This window comes from Canis aureus, chromosome 5 (genome assembly GCF_053574225.1).
Source record: "Canis aureus isolate CA01 chromosome 5, VMU_Caureus_v.1.0, whole genome shotgun sequence".
NCBI classification, from domain to species: domain Eukaryota; kingdom Metazoa; phylum Chordata; class Mammalia; order Carnivora; family Canidae; genus Canis; species Canis aureus.
In genome coordinates, this window is record NC_135615.1 from 20,491,151 (window position 1) to 20,510,566 (window position 19,416).

General features: G+C 35.7%; 1 protein-coding gene and 1 long non-coding RNA gene across 4 annotated transcripts in view; one reads left to right on the forward strand and one right to left on the reverse strand.

Moving 5' to 3' along the window:
* Nucleotides 1-19,416, forward strand: part of CUBN (cubilin) — a 263,301-nt gene that overhangs the window by 23,492 nt on the left and 220,393 nt on the right. Inside the window, exons 15-17 of the mRNA XM_077897053.1 lie at nucleotides 1,353-1,534; nucleotides 3,642-3,804; nucleotides 4,552-4,739. Coding sequence (XP_077753179.1) covers nucleotides 1,353-1,534; nucleotides 3,642-3,804; nucleotides 4,552-4,739 — 533 coding nt within the window. The remainder of the gene's footprint in view (nucleotides 1-1,352; nucleotides 1,535-3,641; nucleotides 3,805-4,551; nucleotides 4,740-19,416) is intronic.
* LOC144313788 (uncharacterized) overlaps nucleotides 15,267-19,416 on the reverse strand; it is a 48,253-nt gene continuing 44,103 nt past the window's right edge. The window contains exon 5 of one of the 3 annotated variants that reach the window (XR_013379409.1): nucleotides 15,267-15,890. This is a non-coding gene — a long non-coding RNA (uncharacterized LOC144313788). The remainder of the gene's footprint in view (nucleotides 15,891-19,416) is intronic. The other 2 variants (XR_013379408.1, XR_013379407.1) reach the window with 2 other exon arrangements.

A 19,416-nucleotide genomic window follows, 5' to 3' on the forward strand; every position in this document is an offset into this window, starting at 1 on the left:
TTTTTTCCCAGCTCACCATTAACATTTTACTCTGCTTATGGCATTATAAATCTTTGTACATATGATACTTTAACGACTAACTTTTAGGAAACTTCCCCTGAGCAATTAAGATGTTTTCTTATTAGGAACAGTGAGAATCATGTAACTAATTTGATTCATTTTTTGCCGTGGCACCAAGACTTGACTAAGTAACCTGCATAGCTGTGTAAATCGTATATCTTGCATATCTGAAATGTCACCTTATTTTATTTTTTCTAATTTATATTAACTGCAGTCTAGATTTTTATTTAGCATCTCTTTTTCAATTTTATAGTATTTCTTTTTTAAATTTTGTATTTAGATTCTAGTTAGTTAACATACAGTGCGATATTGGCTTCTGAAGTAGAATTCAGTGATTCATCACTTACATACAATACCCAGTGTTCATCACAACCAATGCCCTCCTTAATACCCATCACCCATTTAGCCCATCCCCCACCCGCCTCCCTCTATCAACCCACAGTTTGTTCTTGATCATTAAGAATCTCTTATGATTTGTTTCCCTCTCTCTTCCTTCCCCTCATATGTTCATCTATTTTGTTTCTTAAATTCCACATAGAAGTGAAATTATAAGGTATTTGTCTTTTTCTGACTGACTTATTTCATTTAGCGTAATATATTCTAGTTCTACCCATGTCATTGCAAATGGTAAGATTTCATTCTTTTGGATGTCTGAGTAATATTCCATATCTTGTTTGTTGAAAGACATGGGGTAACAGAAGTTCCAGAAATTTTTAAGAGTTAAAAAGAAATTTTTAAGAACCAGAACTTTTAAAAAGTTTCAGAGAAATGAATTTTCTTTAAAGTGAAAAAAATAGGGGATGCCTGAGTGGCTCAGCGGTTTAGCACCTGCCTTTGGCCCAGGGTGTGATCCTGGAGTCCTGGGATCGAGTCCCACATCCGGCTACCTGAATGGAGCCTGCTTCTCTCTCTGCCTATGTCTCTGTGTCTCTCATGAATAAATAAAATCTTTAACAACAACAACAAAAAAGTGAAAAAATATATCTATTATCTCATCCCACAGACAGTTCAGCACTATATTTTAAAATTATATCACCATGTCATAGCTGATAAGCACAGAGCTTAACACACGTATGACTCATTTATTTATTGGTGAATATTTCTAGATTTATTACTGTATCAAACTGGAAAACTGAAAGTCTTGATTAATTTATGAGGGCATCCCAAACTCCACATGGTTATTTCAATAAAGCTTGCCTTCTTGCAGTAAAGGCTATGATAGCTCTACATAAATTATAACTTGTATACAAATGTAAAGTTATTTTTTCTCTTTTTTTCCCCTCTTATTTTAGAGTGTGGAGGTATACTGATGGGTACTTATGGTTCTATTAAGTCTCCGGGATATCCTGGAAACTATCCTCCAGGAAGAGATTGTGTCTGGCAAGTTGTAACCAGTCCTGACCTCTTGATAACGTTTACTTTTGGGACCTTGAGTCTGGAGCACCATGATGACTGCAGCAAAGATTATCTTGAGGTAAACAATTATATTTAGAGGAATGCCTGGGGGGCTCAGTGGTTGAGCATCTGCCTTCAGCTCAGGGCATGATCCCGGGATCCTGGGATCAAGTCTTACATCAGGCTCCCTTCAGGGTAGGGATCATCTAATCATGAGATGATGATTAGAACTCAGGAAACTATGGTTTGGTGATACCTGTGGATGACTACAATTTCCTACCAATAGTTAGATATTTTTTTCAATAGGCAGCCGATATCTTTAAGTCTTGCTAATTCTTTATTCCTAATTGTGCCGGCTAGTTGCTTCTGGGTTTCATTTGAATCTGGGAAACAGACTGTCTTACTGTTCTCTGTCATGGAAGACAGTCCCCTAAGGAGGCAATGGAAGAATTAACAAGGAGAAACACTCAGTAATGGGTATCTTTTCTAATGCAGAATCAAGGCTTCAGTTGTCTCTGGTAACCTGATCCATTATTTCACAAGCTAACTGTAGTGTTCTGTGAAGAAAAATAATAGCAGTTGCATTGAAATGGATTGCTAGGGGGTGAGGTTAGAATATATGGATAATTGTCATTGGGAGAAGAGTCAGTCTGTGCCCTCCTGCTTACCACTAGTAAAAGATTAAAATATAGAAGAAGAAAAAAAGGCTGTTATACTGAAAGGCCATAAGCATGTAGGTATATCAGAAATGTTGCTCTGCATTCGTGGACTGAAAAGATCATTGAGAAGATTGAGTTTTTGGGTTGTTCCTGTCTTATTTGTCACTATAAATTTTAGTACTCCTTGCAGTAGTGATAAAAGACGATATGCTTTTCCAAGTCCATTAGAGAAGAATGGAGAGCTATCAAATTATTCATAAAGGATAGAAAGGTACCGCTGCCAAACAGGGATCTCTACAGTTAAAGTCATTAGTAATTTAGCAGTTGTAATGGATTCAAAACCTTTGGGAATGGCTAGAAGATCTCCCTTTCAGAAAATTTCAGCAACATAATCTTATCTTTTAAATGTTGACAACAGCATGGATTTTTTTAAAATTAATTTCAATGAATTCCACAAATTAAAATTAGAAGCTTCTTTTTTTGTTCCTACATAATTCCTGGATACACATATAATAGAAAGTATCAATCATTCTGATAATATTGAAATGCCTCTCATTTGTCAACAACATTTCAAGGAACTAGTTAAATATAGGAGTGGAATAATGCTGTCCTATAACTTTGCTGCCAATAGAAAAAGTAATTTGAGTGGACAATATAGGCCATGTTAAAATATTATTTTGTTCACTGATGTTTGAGTGTTCTATGTAGTATAGAATTTGTAGTTACAACAGAAGAATAGAGAGGTTAACATGATTATTTAAGAGATTAAAACCCAGCAATTAAAAAAGGTTTCTCAGGTCATATGGTCATTATCACAGTACTTAGTTAACTACTACAATTGCACTTCAAAAATACATTCAACTGTCTTTTATGTTGTATCAGTCTGACTTCACTTCCTTCCCACATCTGATCCTCCTGAAAACCTAGACCAAGTTGTGAATCAGTCGACATTGTTGGCATTCCATCTTCCATTTTCTTTGCATGTATTCATTTTCTCAACTACAAGAATTTATCATTTTTTAAAAAGATTTTACTTATTTATTCATGAGAGACACAGACTGAGAGAGGCAGAGGCACAGGCAGAGGGAGAAGCAGCTCCACGGAGGCAGCCCCATGCAGGACACGATCCTGGGACTCCAGGATCACCCCGTGGGCTGAAGGCAGGTGCTAAACCATTAAGCCACCCAGGATCCCCTGAATTTATCATTTTAAAACAAACATCTGAGGAAAAAAAAAAAAAACAGGAAAAAAAACATTGAGAAAGATTCATGAAAAAACTTCAAAGTATAAATCTAGCCTTGGAATTAAAATTTAGACAGAAGATAAGGCATCAGGGATGATGGGGGAAGGGAACTACCCTTTGGTGAACCCCAACAGAGTGTTAGATATATGTGATGGGAAAACCTCTGAGAGCCATCAGTTTCAAATGATAGATTTTCTGAAGTTAATGTGTAAAACGAATAGGTTTGTCAAAATCTGACCATTTTTTGCTTAATGATTCTTTTTTGTTGTTTTGTTTCGTTTTAGATTCGAGATGGTCCTTTGTATCAGGACCCCAGTCTTGGGAAATTCTGCACCACTCTCTCTGTCCCACCACTCCAGACTACAGGTCCCTTTGCCAGAGTTCATTTCCATTCTGACAACCAGATTAATGACCAAGGCTTCCACATCACCTACTTAACATCGCCTTGTAAGTAATCTGATAATTGAGAGCAGCATATGAATGTGAAGGACAGTGCTATGCTTTCATGCTTATAGCTTGTGTTGACACCTTCAAACAAACCAACAAACCAATGATAAACAATTAAACTCTATGAGTTTTTTCTTGGGGTTTTTGTTCTTAACATACATCATTGTGCCCTGATGAGAATTCACAGGAAAAACAACTTTTCAGGTCTCAATATCAGGAAAAGTAGCAATGACCATCTTTTCAAAGGTCCCCTTTCATTTACTCTGGCTTCAGGCTGAGTCTAGAGCCAACCTTCTGTGGTCTGTGGAGTCCATACCTGTTTCTGTGTGTGTCAGATTTTCCCTGAGCACATCCTGCTCATTATTCTTTTAATTAGATTCCTTTTTCTAGCTAGATATTTTGTTTTTTAGATTTTGTTTATGTGTATTTTATAAACTGCCTCAAATATTTTTGGAATAAAGGAGAGCATAAATGTATTTAAAAAGCAATTTGTAGAAGACGATGTTAGCTTAGAAGTTAGATAACACATCTCTGTATCTATTTCTTTAGGTACTACATGGATATCCCACAAACACGTGTCAAACTGAAAATATAATTAGAGACATAAGCCTACACAGGGTGAATAAAGTAGTCATATGATTATGTGTGTATGTGTAAATTAAAAAAAAAAAAGTTGTATCTAATGCCTGAGGGTCACAGGAATGGCCATTCACAGGTCCTTTCCCTTCTCCTCTCTGTTCTCTTCAGCGGATTTGCATTGTGGAGGAAACTACACAGACCCAGAGGGTCTTCTGTCTTCTGACTTGTCTGGACCTTTCACTCACAACAGACAATGCATCTATATTATAAAGCAGCCCCTGGGAGAACAAATACAGGTCAACTTCACCCATGTGGAGCTGGAAGGCCAGAGCAGCTGTTCTCAGAGTCACATTGAGGTAACTCTTACTACTCTGTGGCCCTTACAGGATGTTTATCAACAGTATTTTATTTTATTTTTTTATTTATTTTAGATTTTATTTATTTATTCATGAGAGACACACACAGAGAGAGGCAGAGACACAGGCAGAGGGAGAAGCAGTCTCCATGCAGGGAGCCTGATGTGGGACTCGATCCTGGGTCTCCAGGATCAGGCCCTGGGCTGAAGGCAGTGCTAAACTGCTGAGCCACCCAGGCTGCCCTATCAACAGTTTTATATTCTATAGTATAGTGGTTTTCAAGTAGTTGTAGGGCCAAGCAGCAGGAAGATTCCCTGGATGATCTGGACGTTCAAAACACAGTTCTGTACCCTATCCGAGAACTACCGAATCAGAACCTCTAGGGGTACACTCAGCAATCTGTGTTTTACAAGCCCCCATGACCTCTGGGTCATTCTGACTAGGCTAGAGTCTGAGAACAACTGCTCTAGAGAGTATGAAGGAATTTTCCAAAAATAGATCTATAGATGGTGAAACAGGAGATTGGTAATGAAACAGCAAAGGATAAGAATGAAAGCAGAGACTAGGAACTCCTAATAAAGCCAAATTACAAGCTATGAAACTGATTCTTAATAACTACAGTGAAGGCAAGTGATAAGACTAATAGGATTTACTAGTAAGACATAGTTTACATAGATTGTCCAGGAAACTCAGCCCAGAAAAGTAAAAGGATTTGCCCATATAAGCTAGATCATCAGTGGCAGAGAATTAAGTTAAAGCATTGGATGACTTCTGTTTTGTAGTTCAAAGTTTTTTCTTTCAGTAGCCCTGCTTGCTCTCTTTCAAAGAACTTTAACTCTGATTTAAGTGTATATAATGGTTGTAATATGAAGAATATCTGAAACAAAAAGGCAGTTTTGTTTGCCTGGCCTGGTATTTCTTTTGCTTAATTATTGGTCAAGCCACAAATTAAAGTGTTGAACAAGAGAGACAAAACACTTTTTGTTGGGCACAATCATTTTATATAAACTTAGAGAGGCAGTGACAATTTTGTTTGCTTTTGTGAGTTAGAACAAATTTATTTTTCCAGGAAAAACCTATGTAGCTTCTTGCCTTCTTCCCTCCTTTACATATAGTGAGAAAACAAAGAATTTTAGTGTAAGATCTAGACCTAGCTGAAAAATGAAGTACATTGACCATGGTGCTACAGTAATATTTATTAATATTTAGCATAATTGAAATACACATTATGTTAGTTTCAAGTATACAACATTTTGATTTGACATTTATATACATTGCAAAATGGCTACCACATTAAGTGTATTTGTTGATCTGTAACCATACAAAGTAACAATTTTTTTCTTGGGATAAGAACTTCTAAGATTTACTTTTATAGCAACTTCCAAATTTGCAAAACAGAATTATTGATTATAGACCCCATGTTGTACATTACATCCTCATGACTTAGTTATTTTATGATGGAAAGTTTGTAGCATACGAGGTCCATTCGTGTTGTTGCAAATGGCAAGATTTCATTCTTTTTTAGAGCTGAGTGATATTCCATTATATATACACACATATCACATCTTTATCCATTCATCAATCAATGGACACATAGGTTGTTTCCATATCTTGGGTATTGTAAATAATGCTCAAATGAACACATGGGTGCATGCAGTGGTTCAAATTAGTGGTTTCCTTTTCTTTTGTTAAATACTAAGAAATAGAATTGCTGGATCATATTATAGCTTTATTTTTAACTTTTTGAGGAACTTCCATATCATTTTCAATAGTGGTTACACCCCCACCAACAGTGAACAAGGGTTCCCTTTTTACCACATCTTCACCAACATTTGTTATTTTTTGTCTTTTTGATAATAGCTATTCCCACCTGTGAGGTAATAGCTCATCATGGTTTTGATTTGCATTACCCTCATATTAGAGATGTCGAGCATCTTATCTTATGCCTGTTGGCTATCTGTATATTTTCTTTGGAAAAATGTCTACTCAGATCCTCTGCCCATTTTTTAATTGGATTATTTTTTGTTGCTATTGAGTTGTTTGATTTCTTTCTATATTTTGGATATTAACTATTTGATGTATAATTTGCAAATATCTTCTCCCATTTGTTAGATTGCCTTTTTGTTGTGTTGATGGTTTTATTCACTTTGCAGAAGCTTTTTAGTTTGATGTAATTTTATTTGTTCATTTTTGCTTTCGTTGCCATTGTTTCTGGAATCAGATCCAAAAAAAGATATTGCTAAGACCAATGTCAAAGAGCTTTCCGACTATGTTTTATTCTAGTCTTTATGGTGTCAGTCTTACACCAAGTTCTTAACCCATTTTGAGTTAATTTTGTGTGTGGTATAAGATAATGATCTAGTTCCATTTTTTTGGAATGGGGCTGTCCAGTTTTCTTAACACCATTTATTGAAAAGATTTCCTTTTCCCATTGTATATTCTTGCTTCCTTCATTGTAAATTAATTGACCATATGTAGTTAGGTTTATTTCTAGGTTTTCTATTCCATTGATCTTTGTGTCTGTTTATTACAATACCATACTGTTTTGATTACTCTAGCTTTGTAGTATAGTTTGAAATCAGGGAGTGTGATGCCTCTAGCTTTTTATTCTTACACAGGATGACTTTAGGTATATGGAATCTTTCGTGGTTCCCTACAGATCATAGGATTGTTCTCTTTCTGTGAAAAATGCCATTAAAATTTTGATAGGGATTGCATTGAATCTTTAGATTGCTTTGGGTAACCTGGACAATTTAACAATGTTAATTCTCCCAATCTGTAAGCAGGGATTATATTTCCATTTATTTGTTTCTTTTTCAATTTCTTTCATCAGTGTCTTATAGTTTTCAATGAATAGGTCTTTTACTTGATTAAATTTATTTGTAGGTATTTTATTCTTTTTGATGCAATTGTAACAGGGATTATTTTCCTAATTTCCTTTTTTTTATAACTTGTTATTAGTGCATAAAAATAAACATATTTTATGTATTTATTTTGCATCCTGCAGCTTTACTGAATTTATTAGTTCTAACAATTTTTTTGGTGTAATATGTAGAGTTTTCTCTATATAAAATCATGTCTTCTGTAAATAGTGGCTGTTTTACATCTTCCTTTCCAATTTGGATATCTTTTGTCTTATTTTCCTGCTTATTCATTTGCTAGGACTTCCAATACTATGTTGAATGAAAATGGCAAGAGTGGGCATCTATCTTGTTCTCATTTTAAGCTGAAAGCTTTTCATCACTGAATATGATGTTAACTATGCTCTTCTCATATGGCCTTTATTATGTTGAGGTACATTCCAACCATACTCAGTTGAGAATTTTTTTTCATAAATGAATGTTGAATTTACTCAAATGCACACAAAAAATCTGTGTCTATTGAGATGATCCTATGATGTTTATCCTTCATTTTGTTCATGTGGTAGATCACAATGGTTTATTTGCACATACTAAAACATCCTTGCATTCCTGGAGTTAATCCCACTTGATCGTGGGATATGATTAAGTGTATTTTGTGACATGAAATTTTGTTGAGGATTTTTGCATCTATTTTCATCAGTAATATTAGTCTAGAGTGGGTTTCTTGTGTATTCTTTTTTGATTTTGGTATCATAGTAATGCTAAACTCATATATCTTCCACTGGATTGACTCCTTTGTCATCACGTAATACCCATCTTTTTCTTTTATAATAATTGTTTTTTAAACTCTTTTTTGTTTGATATCAGCATACGTACCCCAGCTTTCTTTTGGTTTCCGCTTGTATTAAATGTCTTTTCCATCACTTCACTTTCAATCTATGTGTATCCTTACATTGAAATGAATCTCTTGTAGGTAGCATATAGATGGCTCTTGTTTTTTTATGCATCCAGCCTCTTGATGTCTTTTGATCGGAGAATTTAGTATATTTACATTTAAAGTAATTATTGGTAAGTACGTACTTATTGCCACTCTATTTATTGTTTTCTCTGTGTTTTGTAGTTCCTTTTAGTTTCTTTCCCCTTCTATTGAATTATTCCCTTGTGGTTTGGTGACTTTCTATAGCGTTAGATTCCTTAGATTCTTTTCTCATTATCTTTTGTGTATTTAGTATAGGTTTTTGCTTTTTGGTTAGCATGAGGTTCATAATCTATTTTAAGTTCGTAGCAAATTTAAGTTAAATTTGAACACTTCTAAAATTCTACATTTTTACTACCCCCACTACCTTTTATATTTTTGAGGTTTTGATGTCATTTTGTGTTTTTTATTTCACATCTTTTTATTTTGTGTATCCTTTCAATAATTATTACAGTTATTTATTTTTTTACTATTTTTGTCTTTTAATCTTCTTACTAGTTTTATAAGTGATTAATCTACTACCTTTACTATATAGTTACCTTTAACAGTGAAGTTTTTACTTTCATAATTTTTTCTGGTGTTAAGTGCCCTTTCTTTTCAGTTTAAAGAAGTCCCTTTAATATTTCTTGTAAACTGGCTTAGTGTTGATGAACTCCTTTAGCTTTTGCTTATCTGGAAAGCTCTATTTCTCCTTTAATTTTGATGACCTTTCTGAGTAGAGTATTCTTGGTTGAAAGAATACTTTGGACATATCATGCCACTTTATTCTTGCTTGCAAAGTTTCTGCTGAAAAATCTGCTAGTAGTCTTATGGTAATTTCCTTGTACAGAACAAGTTGTTTTTCTCTTGTGGCTTTTAAGATTCTCTCTTTATCTTTATCTTTTGACATTTTAATTATAATATGTCTTGATGTGAGTCTCTTTGAGCTCATTTTCTATGGAACTCTTTGGCCTTCCTGGTTCTGGATGTCTCTTTTTTTCTCTAGGTTAGGGATTTTTCAGCCATTATTTCTTAAAATAAATTTTCTGATCCTTTCACTTTCTCTCTCCTCTCTGTGGAACCTCTAAAATATGAATATTATTCTGCTTGATGATATCCTATATATTTGTTAAGCCATCTTAATACACTTTTTCAGAGCAGTTATTGTGTTCTTCATTTCTATGACTGGAGTTTGGTACTTTCTCATATTTTCTTTATCTTTGTTGAAGTTTTCACTACATTATCATTCATTCTTCTTCAGAGGACCATACTTTGAACTCTTTATCAGGTAAATTATTTATCTTTGTTTTAAGGTTTTTCCTCCTGAGGTTTTACTTTGTTCTTAGTTTGAGAACATATCCTTCTGTCTCCTCATTTTTCTTATCTACCTGTGTTTTCTTCTATGTATCCTGTATAACAGCTATCTTTCCCAGTCTTGTTTGGGTGATCTTGTATATGAGATAAACCTTATCATTTAACCTTTCCCTAAGGAAAGGTTGTCTTTCAAACCTTTGTGATTGGCTAAGCAGCCTGAATATTTCTTGGTAGGTCTCAGGTGTTGAGAATGTGCCAAAACCTGTGAGTGTACCAGAGGGGATGGATCTCAGCCAGCACCTAGTTCCAGGCTAATTGGAAGCTAGACCCTCAGGCAACAGCTTTTGAAGTATGCAAATATATATGGTCCTGTGGGACCTCAATTATAAACACTGCTGGCTCTAGTCCAAGTGATCCAGATGTGTCCCCTAGCGACACTTGCAAATTTCAAAGCTTAAGAAATGTATATGAACTTTTTTCTGGGAGATATTGGTGAGCTGGAGCAAGATCATATAATAAAGATGGTATCCCCCAGTGTATGTTTTCTGAAAGCACTTCTGTAGCCTCTACATGTGTGGTAATCCTGAAGTCTGCTCCCCCAGGCCAAAATTTCATGTCAGGTAGATAAGAAGTTTTCACAGCAAGACTTGGAATGTGTTCTAGTCTGCTGTCTATATGGTACCTTGGTGGTTGTAGCCTGTCAAGAATTTTCTTTCCATTTGTTTCAGACTCATAGGACACAGGCTTAATCCCCCTTGGCCACCAGAACCAGAGGCTCACAGCACATTCCTTGGGTGCTCTGTGTTGGCTTGCTGGCTTTGGTGGTGCCACTGTGAAGCAGCATGCAGGGGTAGGGGACTCACTAGGTCATTACTGGCAAGGTTAAGGTGGAATGGCACACTGGGGTGGGATGTTCTCCCACCTGGGAGGCACAACGTAGTGGTGCACAGGAGTAGGGTGCTTGCTTGGCCAACTTAGACAGGGTCAAGGAGTACAGCACATAAAGTGTGGGCATGCCCAGCAATACTCTAGCAGGGGGAGAATGCCAAAAGTGGTACTTGCCAGTGTCTCCATACCTAGAGGGAATCCCTATAGATTCCTGCTCATCTGCAGATGCTTTAAGATCAGCAAATGAATCTATGCCTCTCTTTCTCATTTTGATGTAGTCCCTTTTATCCTTTGTTGTGGAGAAGCTTGTTCAGGCATTTTTCAGGTCTTTTTTAGAGGGAATTTTTCTATATGTAACTATAGATTTGTTGTGTTCAAAGGAAGAAGTGAGTTCAAGATCTCTCTCTTTTTTTTTCATTTGTTCAAGATCTTGCTATACTTCCTTCTTGAACTGCCTCTCTGGATTCAGCAATCTATTTTTTTAATCCATAGATTTTGATATCAGATGGTGAGGCAAATGTGTATATTCATTCATTTATGTTTTCTAAAATATAGTTTAACATATATTAAAGTTTTATTCTATGGAGCAACTCTAGATATTTTTATGTAAATAAAAATTAAATTTCCAACCTCTGTTTTTTTACTTTAAGAACAGTAAAAAAAGAGCTCACACTTAGAGAATACTTACTATGTATCAGGTGCAATTCTAAGACTTTAAAATACTATAATAAATTAAGTAAATAACAATAACTGTCTTTCTATGGTCTGTTGGATGTGGTACATGTTTGACATGAGTAAATTCATTGACTCTTCACAAAAACCATTATTATTCCTATTTTGACATGAGGAAACTGAGACCCAGAGGAGTTGTCACTTGCCCATGGTTACATGTGTGGGGAGTAGGGGAGCTGGAAGTTGAATTAGTTCCAGTTGTAGTGTTCTATGATAAGAACAGAAACACAACTGTGTAGCTATGACTATGAAAGGTGGTTCACCTTCATAGGAAAGAAGCTTTTGTGAATTTCCCAATTCCATATCTGGCTCCATGGTGATAGGACTATAACATGGAATCAGGCACATTGCTTTTCTCAGACAGATGAAATTGAAACGCTCAGAATGCTCTTCTATTTAGGTGCTGTATGAGGTTTTTATGGCTCTAAGATACCATCAAAGTATCTGTAATAATATACCCTCTCTGGACTTTCACTACATTCTAATTGAATTTCAACAAGAAGTTACATGAACTCTAAATTGTTGTGAAAAGTTATCTTTAAAAAATAATTTAAAAAAAGCATTGAAACATTTAATTTTGTGAAACTGAATGGGAATGTTTTGTGGCCAGATGGGGATTGGAGTTAATTGATCTAAATGCCTATTTTTGTTCAGTCATTTGATGATATATATATCAGATATATATAACCTTGGACAAATCTTTATCTGGATGCTTCAGTTCCTACTTCCATAAGATGCCCTACCTATTCCTTCAAACTTTGTGAACATAAATCAAAGCAGTGAATGACAAAATAAGCTTGAAGAATTAAAAACATTATAAAAATGCTAGGTTTTCCTAGGCCAAATGTCCAACTCCTGCCTTGAACTTATTATTTCAGAGATAGCTGATAAGACTCTTTCATGGTTGGCTGTTGAAGTATTGTCATTCTGATGTGCACACACACCCATAAAGTCTTGATCAAATTTCCCTTAGGGGTTGTTGATGGAGAAAATACAAGGGCTGTATTAGAAGGACAGCACATATATATAGTGATTTGAATAATTGAAAAGATTTTCTATTATGTCCTTGACCATCCTAAAGGAATATAATCGATTTGCAGAGTTTTAGCACCAGCAAGTATCTGAGAGGTCGTCTAATTTAAATTCTTAATTTTATAAATGAGGAAATTGAGGTCACAAAGATCAAACTCTAGTTATTGTTAGAATAGGATTTAGATGTACCTACAAGGGAATCTACATAGACATACACTGACTTACATCAACTTCTTGCCAATACATCATATCTATCTATTGGGATAATTTGTGAACTAAGCCCATTTTTTAAAAAGTACATCTACTTCTTTTCATGACCTTTAGACAGAAAGTATGGAAGAAAGTGATTCTGGAACCAAATTCAAATGACATTATTATGACTCGATGTATTGCTCCCTGAAATGGTAGTTTCATTTTTAAAAGATATACCTGAAAAGTGATTATGTAAACAAAGGAATAATAAAAGGAATACTGGTATTTCAAATACTTTGGTAGTTTAGAAAGCAGATGACTTTGCCATTTACTAATTCTATTTATAAGAGAGAAAAGACCACTCAAAGTTTTAGAAAGAATGAAAAGCAGAGAGGGAATTCTAGAGAAATCTGGGAGAGTAATAACAGAATTCATTTCTTTTGAAAGAATAGATGCACTTCTAAAAGTCCTAGATCTTCTCATTATGTGATTCCAGTTGTTTTCTTGCCATGTGAATATAACCCTTAAATGAAGATATTATTGCCTAGTTTATCTTTTTCATGTATAGTATAATTTTGAAAGACTTTTTGCTCAGTAAGAGAGCTCTGTAAACATTTTATTTGAGAATAAAATTTAACTACAGAAGATAATAAATGTGGTAATGTGGGCAGTACCACATTTATTATGCAGTATATTGTATTTTTTCTTTTTTTTTTAACAAGAAGCACACATTTATGCATTAATTCTTGGATTTATACATCTCTCTCAACTAAATTTTCTCCTTTAGAAACACATGTTGCCCGTGAGTGATGTAATATGGCTAGTAACAAAAGAATGAGTATAACAAGACTATTAGTTCATCTGTTTTTGTCTAAGAGAGCTTTTAAATTATATAGAGTAAATCAATGATTAGGGCAGAAGCATCTTTCCAGAATAAAAAGCAGCACCTCTCATTAATATTTTATAAGTGATTTAAGCCCTCAGAACTATAAGTGAAGTACACATACAGAAGTAATGAAAGTTTAATTTTTAATCTTAGAGAATGCAAGTAGTAGGCTGAATAATAATTTTAGAGTTCTATATGATGCTAAGTCTAGGGCTTGAAATAGGATGTAGAAAGAAATGAATAGAATCTCCTTGACCAATCCTGAATTGTCTGACCCCTCCCTGCTAAGACTTGTGGTAAGGGGAAGGAGAACCACATAAGAGAGATTAATAGAGGAAGGGGAAGGAGAAGTGCCTTCTGGGGAAAGAGGAGGACTTCTGGAGAAGTTGTTCCTTCTTAGAAAGCAAACAAAAATAAATGGCATAGAAAAGTAAGCTACATTAAATTTGGTGTCTGAAATATGGGGAATGTGTCCCTATTCTGCAAATGTCATTGAATGATATATTTTGACTTCTTGCTAATCCAAGCAAATTCACAAAGCAGAAATTACACACATATCTTGTAATGAAACTAGAAGTTAATATTTTTATTAACTTTTTTTTTGTTGTTTTTTAATGTCCAAATACTTGGAAATAGATAAAATCATTCTTAAATAGTTACTGCGTTAAGGAAGGGAAGAGAAAATGAAATCAAAGATAATGAAGAAAATAACAGAGGAAATGCTAGATGGTTATCAAATATGTGAGACATGATGAAACTCAAATCCCATGTAAAATCTTCAAAATTTTATAGAAGAAATTAAAAATTAGAAATGTGGGGAAGTACAACAAGCTGAACCACTGGAGATCTATCTTCCTGTTGAATCTTTTATCACCTCCCCCTCTTCTTCCTGGTACTCCTCACTCGACTCCTCCCAACTGGCCCTGCACAGTATTCCCGTATCTCCACACATCTTTAGATGGAATCAGAATCACAAGAGATTTCCTTTTGCTTTTGTTTATTTCTTTATAAAGATTTTGTTTACTTATCTATTTACTTATTTACTGAGAGCTCAGGTAGGGGAAGGGGCAGAGGGAGAGGAAGGGAAAGGATTTCAAGCACATGCAGTACTCAGCATGGACCCTGACTTGGGGCTCAATCTCACCACCCTGAAATCATGACCTGAGCTGAAATCAAGAGTCAGTTGCTCAACCAACTGAGCCCCCCAGGTGCCCCAAGGAAATAATTTTTAATCCCTGTGTGACTTCTCTCATCTCTTATCCCTCACCATTCTTATTTGAAGTGGGGCCACCCACATCCCCCTCCTTTGTGCTCAGATTAACGCAAGACTAGTCTGCAAGATCAAGTCTTTATTGAGCTAAGGGACATTTTAACCTGAAGCTCGCTTCACAGTAAACCAGATGTTAAACACTGCTGCATGGGAGGGTCCTGTCTTTAGCTCTTGGTTGGACCAAGCCTATGTGCCAGCATATTTGGTTTGTTTTGAATTAAAGTTTAATACTTTAAATAGATTTTTGGAATTGTTATATAAAAACAAATCTGGATACATAGCAGATACAAACAAATGAGCACATGCATTAAGATGTGGCTTTGAGACCTGATCCATTCCAGATGTTAAAGCTTACTGCTGACTGGGCTCTAGAGCACACTCTTAAATTTCATATGAACTGTGTTTTTTTGGCCCTATTTATTTTAGCTTTCTCTACAGGAAATAGTTCCTTTGTAAGAATTCTGTCTTTTTTTTTTTTTTTTTAATGAGTAGTTTCTCTTCAAGAACTAGTTCAATCTGATGAATACAAAACTCAGAAGCCATTTGGACTGTTTCATAGGCTAATTATTGTGGATCACAGGCTATATATTGCATCTCTGGGCCTGAAACAATCAGTGTTAGTTGGATAAATAAGGTTATCAATGAGAAATCTGGGCCTGGTCTGTAGAATACTGGAATTTTGAACTGGCCCTGGTCATTCCTTTGCAAATGTGATCCAGTGTAAAGAATGAATTTGATGCAATGCCTCTATCAGTGACTATGATATGGCTTCACTTAACTAGTTAAGAAAAACTCCTTGTTAATATAAAATGGGTTTAAATACAAATCATCTTTCTGTAAGTTATGCTGCAATAACAGTCAGTAGCAATACAAGAAGTCTAAAACAATAACAAACAAAGAAAATTTCTATGGCTTATAACAGTATACATTTATTCTTTGTTCGTGTAAACATGTTGTTTTGAGGTCACTGGCAGTTCTGCTCACACTGTCCCATCTGTCTCTGGGACCCAGGCTCTTGATCCTATAAGAAAAGAAAATAAAAAATGGTTGAATCCTGCCGTGACTCTCAAGGCTCCTACCTGGAGATGGCGTATGGCTTCTGCCCACATTATGTTGGGCACAGCAAACACAATGGCCAAGAAAAGTTGATGGGAAGAATAAATATTAATTCTCCGTGGGAAGGCATTGTAAGTTGCATGGTAATGAGTGGAGATGTTAGACACCCCCCACCCCCCCCGCCCTTACAGGGAGGGATGTAAGTGATTAGGAAAAATAATACAGTCTATCCTAGTGCATAAGCACAAAAGAGAAAGGGTTTGCCGTTGTTGTTGTTGGGGAGGTGCAAATTCAGAAGTCCTATATATAGAATGCAGATTGGGCTGCAACAATTTTGAGATCACTTAGAGCATTTGATGAACTTTATTTGTCTCATTCAGAGGATTTGTGGTTAAGGTATTGTCATGTCCAGGATCCAGAGAGAATACAGGCTTTCAGATTTAATAAGGTTTCATTTCCACAGAGACAGAGAAATGCAGCCAAAATCAATTGTACCTTCGAGGTTTAGGGCCCCTGAGCCCTATAAGTTCCTCTTAAAACATTTGGACTGCAGCTGCCTTTCTCCTTGCTAAAATCCTTGAATTTCGTTAGTGAGGCCCTGGGGAATGGCCCACTTTAGCTTGCTCTGATGCTGTTTGGCTGCTTTTCTTCCTTCATGTCATCTTCTAATGGGCAAAATGCAAAAGAGAGACTATAGTCTTAGCAGAGGAGTGTGAAGCCCTGGAGGATCAGAGAGGAGGGTAGTATCTTATTCTGTGTTTCAGGCTTCCTGGTTTCCAAGAACTAGTATGTTTGTGTCTCTAACAAAAATTGAACCATCATACCATGCCTTAAAATTAATGAGTCAACAAGCATTTGTCAAATACCTATTTGTGAAGTTCTATATTAGATGCTAAAGGCATTATAGATATTTTCTCCTCCCTCAAAGATTTGCTGTTTGAGTAGAGAGATATCTAGCATAAATTTAAGACAGTATGTGAAATTCATGTTATAGCTCTTAGAAACTGGCTTGGTATGTGTCAGTCAAGAGGTATGTGATTTTTTAAAGTCTGTGTAAGATTCTATCATATGGCTATACCATAATTTATTTAATCACTCTCCTATGATTAGAAATTGAAATATTTTCAATTCTTGTAATTATAGAGCAAATTTGATGTGAGTCCTTTGTGTCTTTGCCTGTATCTTGAATGATTTCTTTATGATAGAGTGTTAGAGTGAAGTTACTAGGTCCCAAACTGAATATTTTGAAGACTCCTGATGCATACTGTCATATTATTTTCCAGAAATTTATATATCCCTCTACCAGCTATGGATGGGAGCAACTGTGTTACCATATCCCTGCCAGCTTTGAGTATCAGACTTTTAAAATCTTCCCTTTTTTGCTCATTTCCCTCAGCCTGGATAATCCTTCAAGTCTCAGTTTAAAGGTTATTTCCATGGAGAAATATTCCATACTCTCCGGTTTGAGTTCAGGGTTTTGGGGTGAAGTCAGTTTCCTTTAAGAACTTTTTATATTACCCCTTTTCTATTCTGAAATGAAATTCATAAATGATGTAACCTCAATGCCCAGACATACTACACTTGAAGACAAAATGAAGGCTTAAGTTGTTTTCTCTTTGAATCACTGTGAATGCCACAATACAAACCCAGGCTGATGTGGCTGTGCAGGTTGGTAATACATTTTCTGAAATGGTTTCCAACTCTTGTCAGATTTCCAGGGGGAAAAAAAAAAAGCGTGAAACTTCCTTTGATTTATATTCTACTTATAATCTTAGAAAATTTAGTGTTTATTAAAATTTGGCAAAAATATTTTGAGTTTAGTACATAAAATAGAGCTAGATTTTATATTTAATAATAGAACTGTCACTTATATGAGTATCACATGAGATATAAGAGAATTTTTGTATGTGACTATCTCTTATACTGCAGGGTGTTTAGTGTCTTTGGTCACCAGCCACTAATTGCCAGTAATGCCTAACCACTACAGTATTGATTAAAACAACAACCAAAAAGTCTTTTCAGGGATTTCCAAAATGTCTAGTTGTGATACTGATGGAGAACCACTGTGTTAAGTAATAATATAGCCTCTTGTACTTTCCCAAACATGGCGCTCATGCTTTTGGAAAAATGTGCTTGCTTGTTGTAGGGTCCTTGTGAGCAGTCCACAGTGCTGTCACCCACACAGGTCTGGGCACTTACTTATGCCTTGATAATGTTAGTTGAGAAAATGAATTAATATTTGGATAGCTAGATCTTCCAAAAATAATTCTATATAACAGGAGTAAGATCTATATTCATGAAATCATTCCTGATTTTGTGAGAAATCTCTAGCATTTTACCTTTCAAAATCTCAAAAATTGCAATAGCTATTCTTTAGTTCACTTTTTTTTTTAAATTTCAAGACGTTTTTCCAAGGAATTCATACTATTGTTTCATCTATTTGCTTCAACAACCCCATGAGCCAGGCTAAGATTTAGTAACTTGCTCAGAAGTGCATGGGCTTTGGCCAGGTCTTTGTGACTCCATAGACTGTGCTCATGGTCCTTATAAGATGTTGACTGTTGATTTAAAACAGGTTGTCTTGGGGATCCCTGGGTGGCTCGGTGGTTTAGCGCCTGCCTTCTGCCCCGGACGTGATCCTGAGTGCTGGGATTGAGTCCCTCATCGGGCTCCCTGCATGGGGCCTGCTTCTCTCTCTGCCTGTGTCTCTGCCTCTCTCTCTCCCTCTGTGTCTCTCATGAATAAATAAATAAAATCTTAAAAAAATTAAAATAAAACAGGTGGTCTTTATCGTATGAGGGAAATATTCCTTTGCTCCTAAATTTCTGAGTTTTGCTCTTTTTTTTTTAAATTTTATTTATTTATTCATGAGAGACAGAGAGAGGCAGAGACACAGGCAGAGGGAGAAGCAGGCTCCATGCAGGGAGCCCGACGTGGGACTCGATCCCGGGTCTCCAGGGTCAGGCTCTGGGTCGAAGGCAGCGCTAAACCACTGAGCCACCCAGGCTGCCCCAGAGTTTTGCTTTTAATAAAAAGAAATACTGATAATTTTTTTTTACATCTATGGAAATATATGGATCCATTGACAAGTGTAGTTTTTTTTTAAAAAAGATTTATTTATTTATTCATGAGAGACACAGAGGGAGAGAGAGAGGCAGAGACACAGGCAGAGGACAAAGCAGGCTCCTTGCAGGAGCCCGATGTGGGACTCCATCCCGGAACTCCAGCATCAGGCCCTGAGTCAAAGGCAGATGCTCAACTGCTGAGCCACCCGGGTATCCCCAATGAGTGTAATTTATAATTTCAAATAACCTTACATTATTCAAATTCTTATCTTTGTTTGGATCGTAAGCCTAATGATGAAGTAAATTTGTTTTTCTAGAACTGTGTTTGTTTTTATATCTATATAAATAGGTGAGATCAATCCATAGTTTCATTGTATCATCTGTTGGAATTTAGTAAGATGGTTCTGAGAAAAATTAGTTGGAAGT